Here is a 15,000-nt window from a genome sequence, read left to right as displayed (position 1 = left end):
TATTTCTATTAATGTTAAGCAGAATAATTGTATGAAATGTGAAATTTTAAATTACCTCTATTGACAATCATGACAGTGTCTCCGAATTTTACAGTCCCGTCACAGCTTGTGCTCAAATTAATCTTTGAAGGGGAATAAAAATAGAGTTTTTATATTGTATAATATCCACGTAATATACTCAAAGCACTTTACAAGGGACCCCGAGCCAACAGCAACACTTAACATTTTTGACCCACCGAGTCCTTATGGAATTATGTTCAAATTAACTAGATAATGAACATCAGGTTTAAATTCAAATGAATAAGATTAAGGACATTTATGTCTTTAGAAGTTTAAGACGCAAAAAATACACTCTCTATATATGTATTTATTGTAACTCAAATATTATAAGGTAAGCTTAAAACTTAATTTGACGTTTCAGGTTCATATCAGTACAATGCCATTTATTTGAAGACAACGGGCCACATTTAGGAAGAAAGATCAGGATATTGGTATTGAATCGCATGTGCATTCTAGATAATTTCAGAATCTAGTCATTGGATAGCTGGATCTATTAGATCTAATGGAAAGTACTTTAGAATAGCTAGCAAACTAAAATATATAAATATATAAATATGAACATTTCCAAAGATTTACGATGTTCAATACATTTCACAATGTTTCATCCCCTTCTCCTCCCAGATATGAAACCATATTTCTATTCCATACAGCACCAGTTATCTATTAGGCATCCAATTTGTACTAACTTGTTTACAATATCCGTCATTGCCTAAAGTCATGTACTCATTCATTCCTGAGTTGTGTAGGAAAATGTGTGTAAAAAGCCTTACCCAAAAACACACCGTCGGGACCATCATTTTTCACTGTCACCTATCTGGTCACCTATCTGGTCAGTGACCACATTTAAAATTGCTTGACTTTTGTGATTAGACGAGACAATGAGCGATACTATCCAAAGGGTGTCAAATAATTGCTATTGTCCATTTTATGAAACAGAAAACTGGATAAATTCCACTACCCTATTTTACTAAGTCCACTAATTTACATGCAAACTGAATATCATAAATAAAGTCAAGATAAGTGTGGTGCTAAATTTGTGTAATGGTGATAAACTGTTTCTTTTCTTTCTTACAATGACCACGCTGATGTGTCCATGATATATAATTAAATCAAAAGACAGAGTTCAGTAAGAAAATTGATGCTATATGTGCATCTTGTATTTTATATTTATCGTCAACTACTTCAATTTATGAATAAATATTCTTTAACTGATATCTCTTCAAATTATGTTTTTTAAAAACAAAAACAATAACAAAAGACCTGATATACTTTTCTTTTCTTTAAAAAAAAATAAATGGAAGTTAAATCCGGAGCATGAATAAGCAAAATTTATAATTTAGAGTCATGTCATATTCTACTTCTACATAATTTGTCAGTGTATATGGACCAAGGAATTTACCCAAATTCGTTTAATTCTATGATATGGACAATATAGGAGCACTAAAAGTTAATTTCTAAGAACCTAAAATTCAGAGTAGATTTCCCTCCCACAACTTACAGGATTCATCATTTTGCCAATAAGTCCGCTTGATTTTTGAATGAGCAACTGGCCCTTTTCTTTACGGTCCAGGAAATCCTTGAGGGTATCCTGAAAAAAAAAGAAAATATGATTGCACATGAATGACATCTTCAAATAAATATTGAACAATTTTACAGGTTGAACCTTATTATGGTTATGTGTGCAATCAAGATCAAAAGTATCTGCAGTGTTTTCTGCTGATATAATTGACTAAATTAAATGATGCATGTCATGCATTTCATTTGACTGACACTTTCAAACTGTATAAAAGTTTTCCACGTGTAATATACTGACTGACCTGAAAAATAATGAAGAGAATTTGATATTGTCTAAAGGTAAAAATGTTCTTTTCTCTTCATCATGCGTTGAGTTCAGTGTTGTAGTGTTTGCCTACATATGCACCAGCAATCAAATTCATGTTTATTATTTTCCGATTATCTCAATCCTTCATCATCATCATCATCATCATCATCATCATAATCATCATCATCTTCTTCTTCTTCTTCTTCTTCTTCTTCTTCTTCTTCTTCTTCTTCTTCTTCTTCTTCTTCTTTTTCTTCTTCTTCTTCTTCTTCTTCTTCTTCTTCTTCTTCTTCTTCTTCTTCTTCTCCTTCTTCTTCTTCTTCTTCTTCTTCTTCTTCTTCTTCTTCTTCTTCTTCTTCTTCTTCTTCTTCTTCTTCTTCTTCTTTTTCTTCTTCGTTATGTAGAAACCTCATGTTTTAGGACTTTTTGTTGTGAAATGAATTAGGAAAAAAATGGATATTGATTATTGAACATAAAACATAAGGAACTGTAGGGATCTCTAGCCGTAAACAATCGTACGCGTGACCCGGCTCATATAAAAGCCTAGGGGACCTCTCGACTCACTCTCTCATTCTCTCACCCTCATTCACTCATTACTACCACTACGCCTCAGTTCAGGGTAAGCTATATTTTTATACTTTAACTTTATCCATTTAATATCTAGTTTTAACTTAGTAATTCCGTGATCACCGGCCATCTGGACCCATCCTAGCCATTGAGTCCTGCAGCCAGAATACCGAGTTCTGGCAATCACGGTAGTTAGTACTACAGAACCTTTGTGCTTGAGGATACTGCTGAATGGACAGTGATACCAACGGATTAAAAGGATCAGGGCTGTCAGATTCCACTGCATCAGATTGTAGACAATTCCATAGTTTAATAGAAGATGAGTAAATGGTATAATTAAGGTGATTTGATCTTGATCTCGCCATCCGATATGCATGTCCTCTACTAACTCTTACTCTTAGTCTATCTAGAGTTGTGTTTGGTGGTTTCTGAAAAACTGAATTCATTTAGTTTGTGAAACATCGTATTTAGGGTGTAGTATAATTTGGTTTGTTTGCTTTGGATCTGAAGGTTGACAAGACCAGGCTTTTAACCAATGCCAATGATGAGGCGCTTGTTTTGTGGTCAAAAGTCAGAAGTCGTTGTAAATTCGCCTGGCTACCTTTTCTGTGTCGTTTCAAAACCTTGATATCTTTATGGAGATAAAGGGTCCCAGACAATACTCTCACCTTACAAAATTAGTCTTACGAATGTTTTGTAGCAGTGGGGTGGATATTATTTGGACAGCCTCTCACTCTCACGGTCAATTCAATAATCGCATTTGTTCTTCCCACTTCATAAAAATAAAAACAATAAGAATTTTGGAAAACATGTAACCTACACCTCACCTCTTCTAACTGTATGTCTTCATTCCAATTTCCCACCCTAACAGATGGGTTATACGTTCTAACATGAGCCATTTGCGTAACTTTAAATCAAACTTCGATTAGAGAAATAGCCACAAAAATCACTGGCTCAAGGATGAGGGGCTCCGGTTGTTTTCCTTGACGACAGAGGTAGGGAACTAATTTCCGGTTTTTGATATCTGTCACGATTCGACAATTTTTGAATAATCTTTTGTTTTTTATAAAGTTTCCGCCTGGTTCACAATTTCTCATGTTCAATTCATATTTTATATTTTTGAAAGATCCTAATCAAATTTTATTTCGCCACATAAACATTGTGTGAATTTTTCTGCGGGGCTCATCTCGCTATTTCTCGTTGGTTTTGACGTAGTAAATAAAGACGGCCATATTTTGTGTTTTGACTGGGCATAGACTCTGTGAACCTCAATAGACACACCTTCTTTCCCAGTGTATCCTTTGCTGAAATTTATTTGATTTGAACCTCCTTAATTAATTAAAGGCCATGTCTAGTGCCTATCAAAGATCGACAGGATTAGTACAGCGTAGATCTGCAGCTGTCACAAGTAATAATGACAACGAGGAAGACTTGAAAACTGAAGATAAGTTCAACACTGGAGATGCAGAAGAGGACCTCGACTCGAAAGAAACACGTCTCACTCTAATGGAAGAAGTTCTCCTTTTGGGTCTCAAAGACAGAGAGGTAATTTTACTGAACATCATCATACGGGATTTTTTATGAACTATTGTTTATAATTAACTTTTCTCACAATATCTTCTTCAGGTTACACACTCCACAAACGATAATCTCATACTACTCCTGCGTATTATTTATTCATGTCTCATCGTCATCTCCAAGTCCAAGTCTCATCTCATCATTATCATTAATCATTACCACATCACATCATCATCATCACACCACACAGTCATTTCATTTAGTCAATTATTTCTCGCTGTGATTATTGTCAGTATGTCAAAAAAGAAAAACGATTATTGGCAGACACCTGTCTGGATATGGTACAAAAGTACAAGAATACAAGTTCACTTTGTGAACGGAAGGGAGTGTCTCCAAACAAGGTAACCGGGCACCCCTAGCCACAGGATCTACGTACGCAGTGACATACACGGACGGTAACCGTGTACCGCGCTTTGGGAGGGAGGGGCGAGGGGTCATTGAGCTTGGTGCACATTAACTTTAACTTATGACCTTGATCTTGTCTTTCTCTTCCCCCCCCCCTTATGTGTGTGTGTTAGTGTTATGTTATAGTTATTCTAGTATAGGCAGGATGTGTAAGCAGACAGCCAAATGCCTGATTAAATCGGCCAAACAGAGAATCTATAATTTGGTATTAGACACCCACTACCCGATGTCTTTTAGCTAGTGAGAGACAAATCCTACATGTATTTGCAAACCGAGTAGAAAGTTTTAGTTTCACCATGAGATGCGAAGGGGTGACACTATGACACTATGACAAGAGAGAGAGAGAGGGGGTTGGGGCATGGGGGAAGATGAAAGAAACAATGGGTTGCCTGATGACGTAGATCAAATGGGTGATACGGAGATGCTTTACGTGGTGTGTGCAATTTTAACCTCTTAAAATTAAAAGTAACACAGATTTTTTTTTTTTTCATCCAGATAATACTTTCCCTATTGTTAATGCAGAATAAATCGTTTCCATCAATTAAGCTATAATCGCACAGCTTGTCTTTTAATGATAACATTAATACTAATACTAAGATCTGGTGTTATGTTAAATTAAGATTGAAGCTCGCCTTTAATGGGATAAATTGTATTGTTTGATTTTTTGAAATAACACACACACACAGGGCGAGAGAAGAGAGGAGCCCATCTTTCACTTGTCGCGGCAAACCAGTTACCGGTTTCCGTGTAAGGAGATCCTGAGGCTAGGTGCCTGGTTACCATGTACGTAGACACTCCCTTTTTTGAAACTCTGCTCTTTTCAACATTTATCCACATTCCAGAATCTGGAAAGTTTCGTCATGTACATAGAAATAAGTAAAGTTAATAAAATATCACTAAAAGCATAACCAACAAAAAGGTTTTCTGAAAACTGAAAATCAGTAGAACTAGAAAGGATTAATTTCTGTGCCATCTCTCAACATAATTTAACCATTGAATTAAGCATTTTTTATTATTATATTCCAGGGCTACACATCATTTTGGAATGACTGCATCTCATCAGGTCTTCGGGGGTGCATCCTTATTGAACTTTCATTGCGGGGTCGTGTTGAGTTGGAGAAGGCTGGCATGAGGAGACGCAGTCTGGGAAACAGAAAAGTCATATGCAAGAATGATCAGCCAACAGGGGATGTTCTATTAGATGAAGCATTGAGGCATATCAAGGAAACACAACCACCTGAGACTGTTCAGTCATGGGTGGAGTATCTGAGTGGTAGGCGTTTCATTTTGAAATAGAATTCACCCTTAAATACGAGACCTCATATTTGAGAATTTGAGATCTTAGAATGGCTTTACAAATAGATTGAATCGTGCACATTACATAATGCATCTCTTGAAGAGTTTCACTGAAATGTGCTTTCACAGATTTTATTATTCCACTGGCAGACCATGTGGAACCAATTTCCATCTCACACAGTGCAGTTCATATCGCTTATAATGTGTTGCTTTTGTGTACCATTTTTATTGATTGCTCAGGTACAGGAACTAATTCACATCCATGTCTAATCTAATGGGCTAAAGTATTTTGTTAAGTTTCTTTGCCAGACAATGTCAGAGGCAGAGTGTTAGGAATACTGTAGCCCATTACAGCTCAAATATGCCCAATATTGTTTGACTTTGTTACAAATCTAGATACTGTGCCACTCTGCTTTTAAATAAATATGAAAGTCGAACTTGCTTGCTTTGATGAATAATATTTATTTGGTTTTAGTGAAGTAATAGATTGATCTCCAATCATATTCAGGGTAGCATTGGACCTTGGTCTACGTTGAAGACTTGATGATGATAGCAAAGCAAAAGTGTCATTTTTCTGAACTACTAGAGATTTGAAGTTCTTGAGCATGAATATCAACTCAGAAAAACACTTTTCCCTACTTGAAATTCCTTGCTTTGTTAAGGCGCCTAAGCTTGGAGGATAAGATAATTAACAATAATGAATGTAGAATAAAGAATACGTAACAACAAACATTTCAGGCTGAAGTCTTTCTTCACTAAAAAAATTTATATATATTATAGAATGCAGCATTCCAAGACATCAAGGAAGTTTAACTCCTCTTCTGCTTTTGATTTTTTAGAAGAACATAACAAAAGGCTTCTGCTCTAATAACGTATTTTACTGCCATTATATTGTTTTGCTAATGGCAGGTTTGAGAAGCTTGAAATGAATTATATTCTTCAAAGTTTTTACTATCATGTTCATTTTTGTACAATACATAACCACACATCTTCCAATTCATGTAACCACTTCCCCAGTGAGTCAATATCGATAAATAGAGACATGTCTCTTGTTTCTCATTTTTTTGGGGGGCAAAGCTCACCGACATGTCATAAAAAGATTACACTAAAATGTCGTCTTACAGGGAATCTTAGTAAGGCAATAAAGACGCAGAGCAGTTAATTTATTCCTCCTGTCTTTAGAACGGGGATCGAGAAATATTCTTTTCAGAAGTTTTAAAAATGCAAATCATGGTGACACGTCACATGAAAATATTTCTCTTTATTTTTACCAAGGGAAAAAAAAAATGAACAAGAAGACAGAAATTTTTATGTTAAATTGGCAATTGATGTTAAATCCTATATTTTTATGGCTTGCTTTTTTAAAGTCAAGTTAGATAAATTTGTTTGTTTTATGGCTTTGTTAAATCAAGTAAGACAAGTTTGTTTTCCATCAGAAAATATAGAAAATTTAAAAAGTCTTGCTTCACAATGATCATCATAGTCAAAGGTTGAGATTTCTAAAACCGGATATATCTTGTATTGAAATATTGTTAAAATGTTATGTTTATAACTCTTAGTTTTAGATTTAGGGACGTTCATTCTTTGATAATATCAGCTTTTTACAATTTTTTCAGATTCCCCATTGAATTTTTTTTTTTTGCTACTACGATTGTGAAGTCTAACTTTTAAAAAATCAAATCAAATCAAATACTGTAATACGTGAATACTTTTTCTTTTCTTTTTTAAAGGTGAAACATGGAATCCATTAAAACTGCGATATCAACTACGAAATGTGAGGGAGCGCTTGGCCAAGAATTTGGTGGAGAAAGGCGTATGTACCACAGAAAAACAAAACTTTTTGCTGTTTGACATGACTACACATCCATTGACTGACAATGTGGTCAAACAGAAACTTATCAAAAGAGTTCAAGACTCTGTTCTCAGCAGATGGACAAATGATGTCCACAGGATGGATCGACGGGTCCTTTCTCTGCTTTACCTAGCCCATTCTTCTGATGTCCTTGAAAATGCCTTTGCTCCACTATCTGATGATGACTATGAAGTGGCCATGAAGAGAGTAAGAGAATTGCTGGATATGGACTTTGATGCAGAAAGCATGAAGGAAGGCACCAATGAACTCATGTGGGCAGTTATAAGCTCAATGACTAAATGATGGACTTTCGTTTTGGGGGTATTTTAAAATAAATGTTTTATTCTGTCTTATATAATATGAATTTTTTGTTTTGTTTTGTTTGTTTGCTGGATTAGTTTGAAAGTAATATTATCTAATTACTTTTGTGGGATTTACAAATAATAAGTACCACTATCTATAAATTGAAAGATGGGAGGCTGAGACAAGATTCTCAATTTTACTATTTATTTCCGTTTGAAAGAAGGCAATCTCATAAAGTTTGTATGTTAGAATGAGCCTTGATTGTATGATTGTGATATTAGAATTCAAAACAGTTCACATGGATATGTTCATTTATTATATTATATGATAACAAAGTGGAACTTTAAATTCAATGAGGAAATGCGAGAGATGTGTAATCCATAATATGCTTATCACAAAATTGGAACGTTTTAATTGTTTTTACATAATGTATTTTTTTTTTTCTCTCATTCCTTTACTAAACATCTAACTGTTTTACAGTTCAAATTATCTTAAAAGTTACTTAACCAGGCACGATTTCCAAATATTTGAAAAAAAAAAAAGCTTTTCTCAATTGAAGTTACTTGAGCTATAAAAATATGATAGTTTGTGTTAAATTATCTATTATTGGCCTTGCTTTTTAACTTATAGGATAAATGGGACAGGTTTACATTAAGATATAAAAGACTTGCTCAAGTTCAAGATTTTAATCTATTTTCATTGCATTTTGTGTTTTTTCAAACATTAGGGAAACATGGAGAGAGAAACAGAGGATTTAAATAAAAATTATTTGGTAATTATTGTTTTCTATTTTCGTCCTTACCAATTGGTGGTTGTATTACAATGCAAGACATGAGTGGGGTCTTCTGACCTGCCATAATGGGCAGAAATCAATCAATTGCTGTGTCATCTGTCCCCTATGTCTGTTTAACATATCCATGTTGCTCTCTTCCTTTGTTCTAGATTGGGATTGTTCTGGGGGTTTTTTTTTCCTGGTCCTGGCAGGGATCTCTATCTGGGAGGGAGACAGACAAGTGTATAGCACTTTTTTTTTCTTTTTTTTTAGAGATTATAATTTTTTATGGAAAATCATCTCTCTGTTAGTACTGTTATAGTTATTGATTTTAATATATTATACTTTGTAAACTCTTGAGTGAATCCTTCCTAGCTGGATCCTTTGCTTATTCCTGGATAGGACTTGTAGGTAATGTCAAAATAGTAGACTTGGATCTCATCCATACATTTACTAACCCACGAATAAACAAATAATCTTCAAAATTACAAAATTATGCGGATAAACAGATAATCATCGAGTAATTTAGTAATAGTATATAATAACGGTTGGAAGCATAGACCGCTCAGTGTTAATAATACGAGTGAGAGTTGGGGGAAATGCCAAATTGAAATTCTTCAAAGTAATACACACCTTTTGAAATGCGATCGTATAATAAATGGTCATTAAGTTTTTAATCTAATTTTTATTTTTCAAAATACTACAACTGGCAGCTGTAACCAACAAGATAACCCTTTGATGACTCTGTAAGTCGCCACACCGTTTAGGTCTACATCATCATACGATGTACGCAACCCCACTCATTTAGCCAGTCGATCAGTGATTCAATGATTATTTCATGATGATTATTCATTGCACAAATAAAAATGAGTATCTGTGAACCGGTGTGATTATCTGATGACGATCCGTCCGTATTTTATCTGCGGATAATCATTACAACTCTACAAAATAGACACGTTGGATTAATCGTGGAATTTTCTTTTCCCTTTTTTCGAACCAGTTACCTTTGTCTTACTTTTTCTTTTAACTTCAGATCTGCAACTTTTTTCCTATTTTTATCTCCCTTCTCACTGCAAGCACCTTAAAAATCTGGAAAACAATCAATGAAACATGCAGAAATGCTATTCCGATGTTCTGGTGACAGTCAGTTACAGGTTGCTGTAAGATTTTATTTTTTATGTCGAAGTTTTTTTTTCCTTATGTATCATAATCACTCATAAGGGGTCCAACAAAGTTATCATTTGGGATAAAACTGCAACAAAAATAAGGGAGAAGCTGTTGTTTTCATATATATGTATTCTTATATATATGTAATATGTATAATGTTTTTTCTTCCCCCCCTTCCCATTTATTTCTATATGGCTTTTGAGGGTTTTCGAAAATAATTGGTAACAATATTATATCATGTGATATTTGAACTTAAATGGCTGTGTCATTTTTTGAGATATTCATCAATGATTTAAGTTACCTATTCCGTCTACTCCATCTTATTCCAATACCCCATTCTTTATGTGAATAAATTGATCTTACAGTTTTAAAAAAATATTTCGGTCATTCAAAATTTTAGATGGTGGGGATCCTGACCTCCCATAGCGGGCAGGGAGGTACACACTGTGTCTTCTATCCCCTTATATCTGTTTTCCAACATGCTTTCTGTATTTGTCTTGGAATGAGATTACTTGAGTTTTTTTTCCTGCCCTGGTCGGAGTCCTGGCTGGGAGGGAAACAGTCGAATGCATAGTTATTGTTTTGGGAGATGATATTTTTTTCCTTGTAAATCATCTCTCTGTTATGTATTAGTATATTTGTTATTTTTTAATGTATAATGTAAGTATTTGAGTGTGTTCCTCTTTGTTGGATTTTGTTCTTCTGTCCGGATGAGACTTATAGTGATCTCAAACTAAGTACATTGGTGGTATGCTCTTGGAATCTACATCTGATCCCTATCTGTTCCCAGTTCCCCTATGTCTTACTTTCTCTTGGATGCTTCAATTGTAATTCTAGAACTTTTTACTATCCCATTTTCTTCCTTTTTACTGGCGCTGATATAACCTAAATGTGTTGCAAGCGCCGTAAAACCCTTAAAAACAAACAAAACAAAAAACAAACAAAATTTTAGATTTTGGATTTGTGGGTTATTTGTACATATTTTTTTAGTACTTTGATTGGTACATCATTTAGCAACTCAAAGCCTTATTTATCCTCTTTAAAACAAGATTCCATTTGGTTGTTTCCTTAATTTCCATAACTCACTCTAACTTTTTTTTTTTTTTTTTTTTCATTCATTTAACATCTGAGTTGGATGTTAATGTTTTTAGTTTGATCAAGTTAACGGAAATGTTACATAGCATACATTCTATTTCCATGGTATGATTCTAACTAGCCATTGTCTACCCTCAATTCCAACTTTGCACGCACTATATTCTATAACACACACTTGTTACTTAGCTTTTAAAAAACATTGAGAGAAATTCTCAAGATAAAACTCAAAATTTGAAAGGAATACACCTTCCACTTTTTATGAATTTTTTTCTTTTGTATCAAAGATATAGACATAGTTGGTTAGTTGGTGAAGAAGATACATAAATGTGATCCATTGCCCCAATATGGTTTTATGTAGGGGTTCATCTACATGCAGAAAGGTGAAAATGATGAGTAATGTGAGAACTTCTATTCATTCTCCTCCATGGAATGTATAGAAACTCTCATATTTTCGGCATATATTCAATTTTCAACATCTAAATCACCCTAACATAATACATTTTAACACGATGAGCCATAAATGATAAAAAAAGATACACGTATATCAGTTTAGGTTACACTTACTCAAGACCAACAAAAAATATTGGTTGTCCTGACAATTTAAAGAAAAATATTTTTCTTTTGTTTTTTAAATAAAAACTTTTGTTTGTTTTATTTATGTAGAAATTATATATATTATAATATATATATATATATATATATTATTATATATATATTATATATTATAATATATAATAATATTATATATATAATATATATAATTCAGTCAAGTGGGATAACCATCATTATAATGATTATTGTTTTGCAGTAAGCATTTTTCAATGGATAGATTTGTTTTTGATTAATCCTGTGTGAATTGTGTTTTGCTGATGTCTTGTAAAAACTATCCGTTCTTATTCGGGGGGATGGGGGGAGGGGTATATATGACTTGGTCTTCATCTTGTATTAATTTTAGACAGAGGCTTTCATATGGATGGAACTTTAAAAGGAGTATCAGGATTTGACTGCACTTGCATTTATATATTTTCCTTATTATCTGAAATACTTGCCTTTGTAAGGAGGCTGTTAGTTGGGTGTTTTACCTCTTTAATCAGTCTTCTCTCAATTTGCTTTCTGTTTTTGCCCTGGGATTAGACAACCTATTTACCGATACCTTAGTAAGGGTCTTTCTCAGACAGAGACAATTTCTCGTCAGTGTGTGTGTGTTTTGTTTTGGGGATTTTTTAAATGTGGGAAATATTTTTTCTCCTTTAAAACTTTAAATCATCTATATGGGTGGGATCCCTGACCTGCCATAGTGGGCAGGGAGGCACTTGCTGTGTATTCTATCCCCTTATATCTGTTATCCAACATGCTTTCTGTTTTTGTCTTGGAATGAGATTATTTGGTTTTGTCCTGGCTCTGGCTGGATAACATGGCTGGGAGGAAAAAGTCAAATTTATAGTTAGTCTTTAGGGAGATGAGATTTTTTTTTTGTCTTGTAAATCATCTCTCTGTTATGCACTGTATTGTTTTTAGTTTTACATACATATGATGTGTAAAAATTTGAGTGTGTTCCTCTTAGTGGAGATCTGTGCTTGAGTCAGGATGAGACATTAAGGTGATCTCTCATACTAAGTACACTAATAGTGTGCTCTTGGAATCTTTATCCATTACCTATTTGAACCAGTCCTCCTTTATCTTACTTTTTTTAGGTACTTTACTCTTTCTGCTTCCTTTCTACAGGCGCTAATATGACTTAAATGTATTGCAAGCGCCGTAAAACCCTTTAAGAACAAAACAAAAATCATCCATCTGAGAGTCTTGGTATAAGAAACCATTTGAGTGCATCTCTTGTAAAGCGCTTTGAGCACATTTAGTGAATATTGCGCTATGTAAAAGCTCAATTTAATTTAATTTAATTTAAGCTCAAATTTAAAGGATCACATGGCAGTGGCTATGTAAGACATTAGATGGACTTCAGCTAGTGTCAAAAGTAGAAACATATATATATTGGGATATATTATAGATTGTCTACGTTTGAGAACTATTATTCCTTGTTTTTATTTGCCTTTGGTGCCTCTGACCCAAGATCGTTCCAGCAGGCACTGAACTCAAAATCAAACTTGTTATTTTGTGTTGTGTACGATATTCTTCTTCTTAGGTGCTGAAATAAGCTTAAAAGTGTTGCTTTAACTTCTATGACTAAGTTATAATAAACTTCTAGTGTCCTTTCCTTCCGTTCTTTACCTGGGAATTCTCAAGCATAAGTAAAATCTAGATCTAAAGCCATTATTCTTCTGTGTTTTCTTTTTACTTTTAGTGATGAAATTGAGCATAAAACTTGAATCTACTAAGCTATACATTTTGTAATATCTCTTTCTGTGTCTTTTTTTTTTAACCTTAAATATACAAGCTCATCAAACTTATAAAATGAGATGTTTGTTCTTTGAATCTTTCTCTGTTCTCTGATATTTTTTTTTTCTTGGGCATGTGCATCTTGAGTTGTACTTTTTCAAATGTTCCATTACTATTCTACTTTCCTGCATTGAAATGACTGAAATGTCCTGTGATTCACGAGTGTTTGAGGCACAAATGAACCCTGTTTTTTTAATTGCCACTGTCTATGAAGTATGAAGTTAAACTTCAAGTTAAAAACAATTGGAAAATACTACTAGTGTATGGGTGATTTTTGGCTATATATATCCTATAATGTTGATACTGGCTAATATTATGTTGATATGAATATGGTGTGTTTATTTTCCTGCCACTGTAAGACTATAATGAAGAGGGAGATATGTTAAAGGCTATTGCTACATTTGTAATGTGATTTATGTGATACTGAGGTGGGATGGTAGTTTCATACTGATTATTAATATGTGTAAAATAAGTTGATTTATCTACTTTCATTTATTTTTCTCATTGAAATGATTTGCAAGTTCATCGACCACGTGTCATAAACAGATATCATTGTTATCTTATGTGTTTTTTTTGTTTGTTTTTTTTTTCCCTTTATCTCTCTTTTTATCATCCTTTTTGGATTAAAAATATATGACTTTTGACATTTCATATGTATATAAAATGATACAATAATAAATATTGATTAATGAAAACTGATGCTAGAACTTTCCTCAAATTGTTGGTTAATTTAGTCGTTAACTGACTGGGGTCTTTTAACCTCCCATGATGGGCTGAGGAGTTCAATTCTTGCTGTCGCTACTATCCCTTTTATCTGCTGTCCCCTTCCACAAGGCAGCAGCTTGTTATGGTGCTCTTACTATTATGTTATGACGATCAACCCAATCAGCAAAGTCTGGGTGGGGTTCCTGCCTCCCATAGTGGGCAGGGAGGTACATACTGTGTCTTCTATCCCCCTATATCTGTTTTCCAACTAGCTGTCTGTCTTTGTCTTGGAATGAGATTACTTGGTTTTGTCCTGGCCCTGGCCGGATACCTTGACTGGGAGGGAAACAGTCAAATGCATAGTTATTGTTTTGGGAGATGATATTTTTTTCCTTGTAAATCATCTCTCTGTTATGCATTGTATTATGTTTTCTTTATAGTATATACGATTTGTAAAACATTTGAGTGTATTCCTCTTAGTGGGGACCTGTGCTTTTGTCTGGATGAGACTTTTAGGTAATCTCAAACTAAGTGCTTTGATAGTGTGCTCTTGGAATCTACATCTGTTTCCTATTTTAACCAATTCCCCTTTTGTCTTCTCTTTTCTTGGCCACTTTAATTGTATTTCTATAACTTTTTACTATCTTATTTTCTTCCTTTTTACTGGCGCTGATATGACCTAAATGTGTTGCAAGTGCCGTAAAACCCTTAAAAACATAAAACATAAACAATCAGCAAAGTCCCTACCACATCTGTGCACCGTCGCGATCCGCCCAGAAGCTTCGTCACAACATACCGTTCAACTAGATGCTCTGCGGTTTCGGGTATCCCATAGTGGGCAGGGAGGTACATACTGTGACTTCTATCCCCTTATATCTGTTTTCCAATATGCTTTCTGTCTTTGTCTTGGAATGAGATTACTTGGTTTTTTTCCTGGCCCTGGTCGGAGTCCTGGCTGGGAGGGAAACAGTCAAATGCATA

General features: G+C 34.2%; 2 protein-coding genes across 2 annotated transcripts in view; one reads left to right on the top strand and one right to left on the bottom strand.

Annotated features, from left to right (window-relative positions):
- The window catches only part of LOC144964238 (cilia- and flagella-associated protein 161-like), a 12,428-nt gene extending 8,979 nt beyond the window's left edge, over window positions 1–3,449 (bottom strand). The window contains exons 1-3 of the mRNA XM_078898289.1: window positions 3,277–3,449; window positions 1,559–1,648; window positions 56–122 (exon numbers count right to left, since the gene is read on the bottom strand). Coding sequence (XP_078754415.1) covers window positions 56–122; window positions 1,559–1,648; window positions 3,277–3,348 — 229 coding nt within the window. The 5' untranslated portion in view covers window positions 3,349–3,449. The remainder of the gene's footprint in view (window positions 1–55; window positions 123–1,558; window positions 1,649–3,276) is intronic.
- A 177-nt stretch (window positions 3,450–3,626) lies between these two features.
- On the top strand, window positions 3,627–10,923 carry LOC144964239 (Golgi phosphoprotein 3-like). Its single transcript, XM_078898290.1, has 3 exons — window positions 3,627–3,994; window positions 5,459–5,705; window positions 7,459–10,923. Exons 1-3 carry the CDS (start codon window positions 3,797–3,799, stop codon window positions 7,881–7,883), a joined length of 870 nt encoding a protein of 289 aa, XP_078754416.1. The 5' UTR covers window positions 3,627–3,796; the 3' UTR covers window positions 7,884–10,923.
- The last annotated feature ends 4,077 nt before the right edge of the window (window positions 10,924–15,000 follow it).

Source organism: Berghia stephanieae, chromosome 2, assembly GCF_034508935.2.
Source record: "Berghia stephanieae isolate SIO BIC M18660-M18661 chromosome 2, UCSD_Bste_1.3, whole genome shotgun sequence".
Taxonomy (NCBI): Eukaryota; Metazoa; Mollusca; class Gastropoda; order Nudibranchia; family Aeolidiidae; genus Berghia; species Berghia stephanieae.
This window is presented reverse-complemented; position numbering and strand designations above follow the sequence as displayed.

Bases quoted from the DNA above. Each gene is read 5' to 3' on its own strand.
- LOC144964239 (XM_078898290.1), top strand. From the start codon at position 3,797: ATGTCTAGTGCCTATCAAAGATCGACAGGATTAGTACAGCGTAGATCT. The intron at 3,995-5,458 runs GTAATTTTACTG...ATTATATTCCAG, and splicing joins TGGGTCTCAAAGACAGAGAG to GGCTACACATCATTTTGGAA. The intron at 5,706-7,458 runs GTAGGCGTTTCA...TCTTTTTTAAAG, and splicing joins ATGGGTGGAGTATCTGAGTG to GTGAAACATGGAATCCATTA.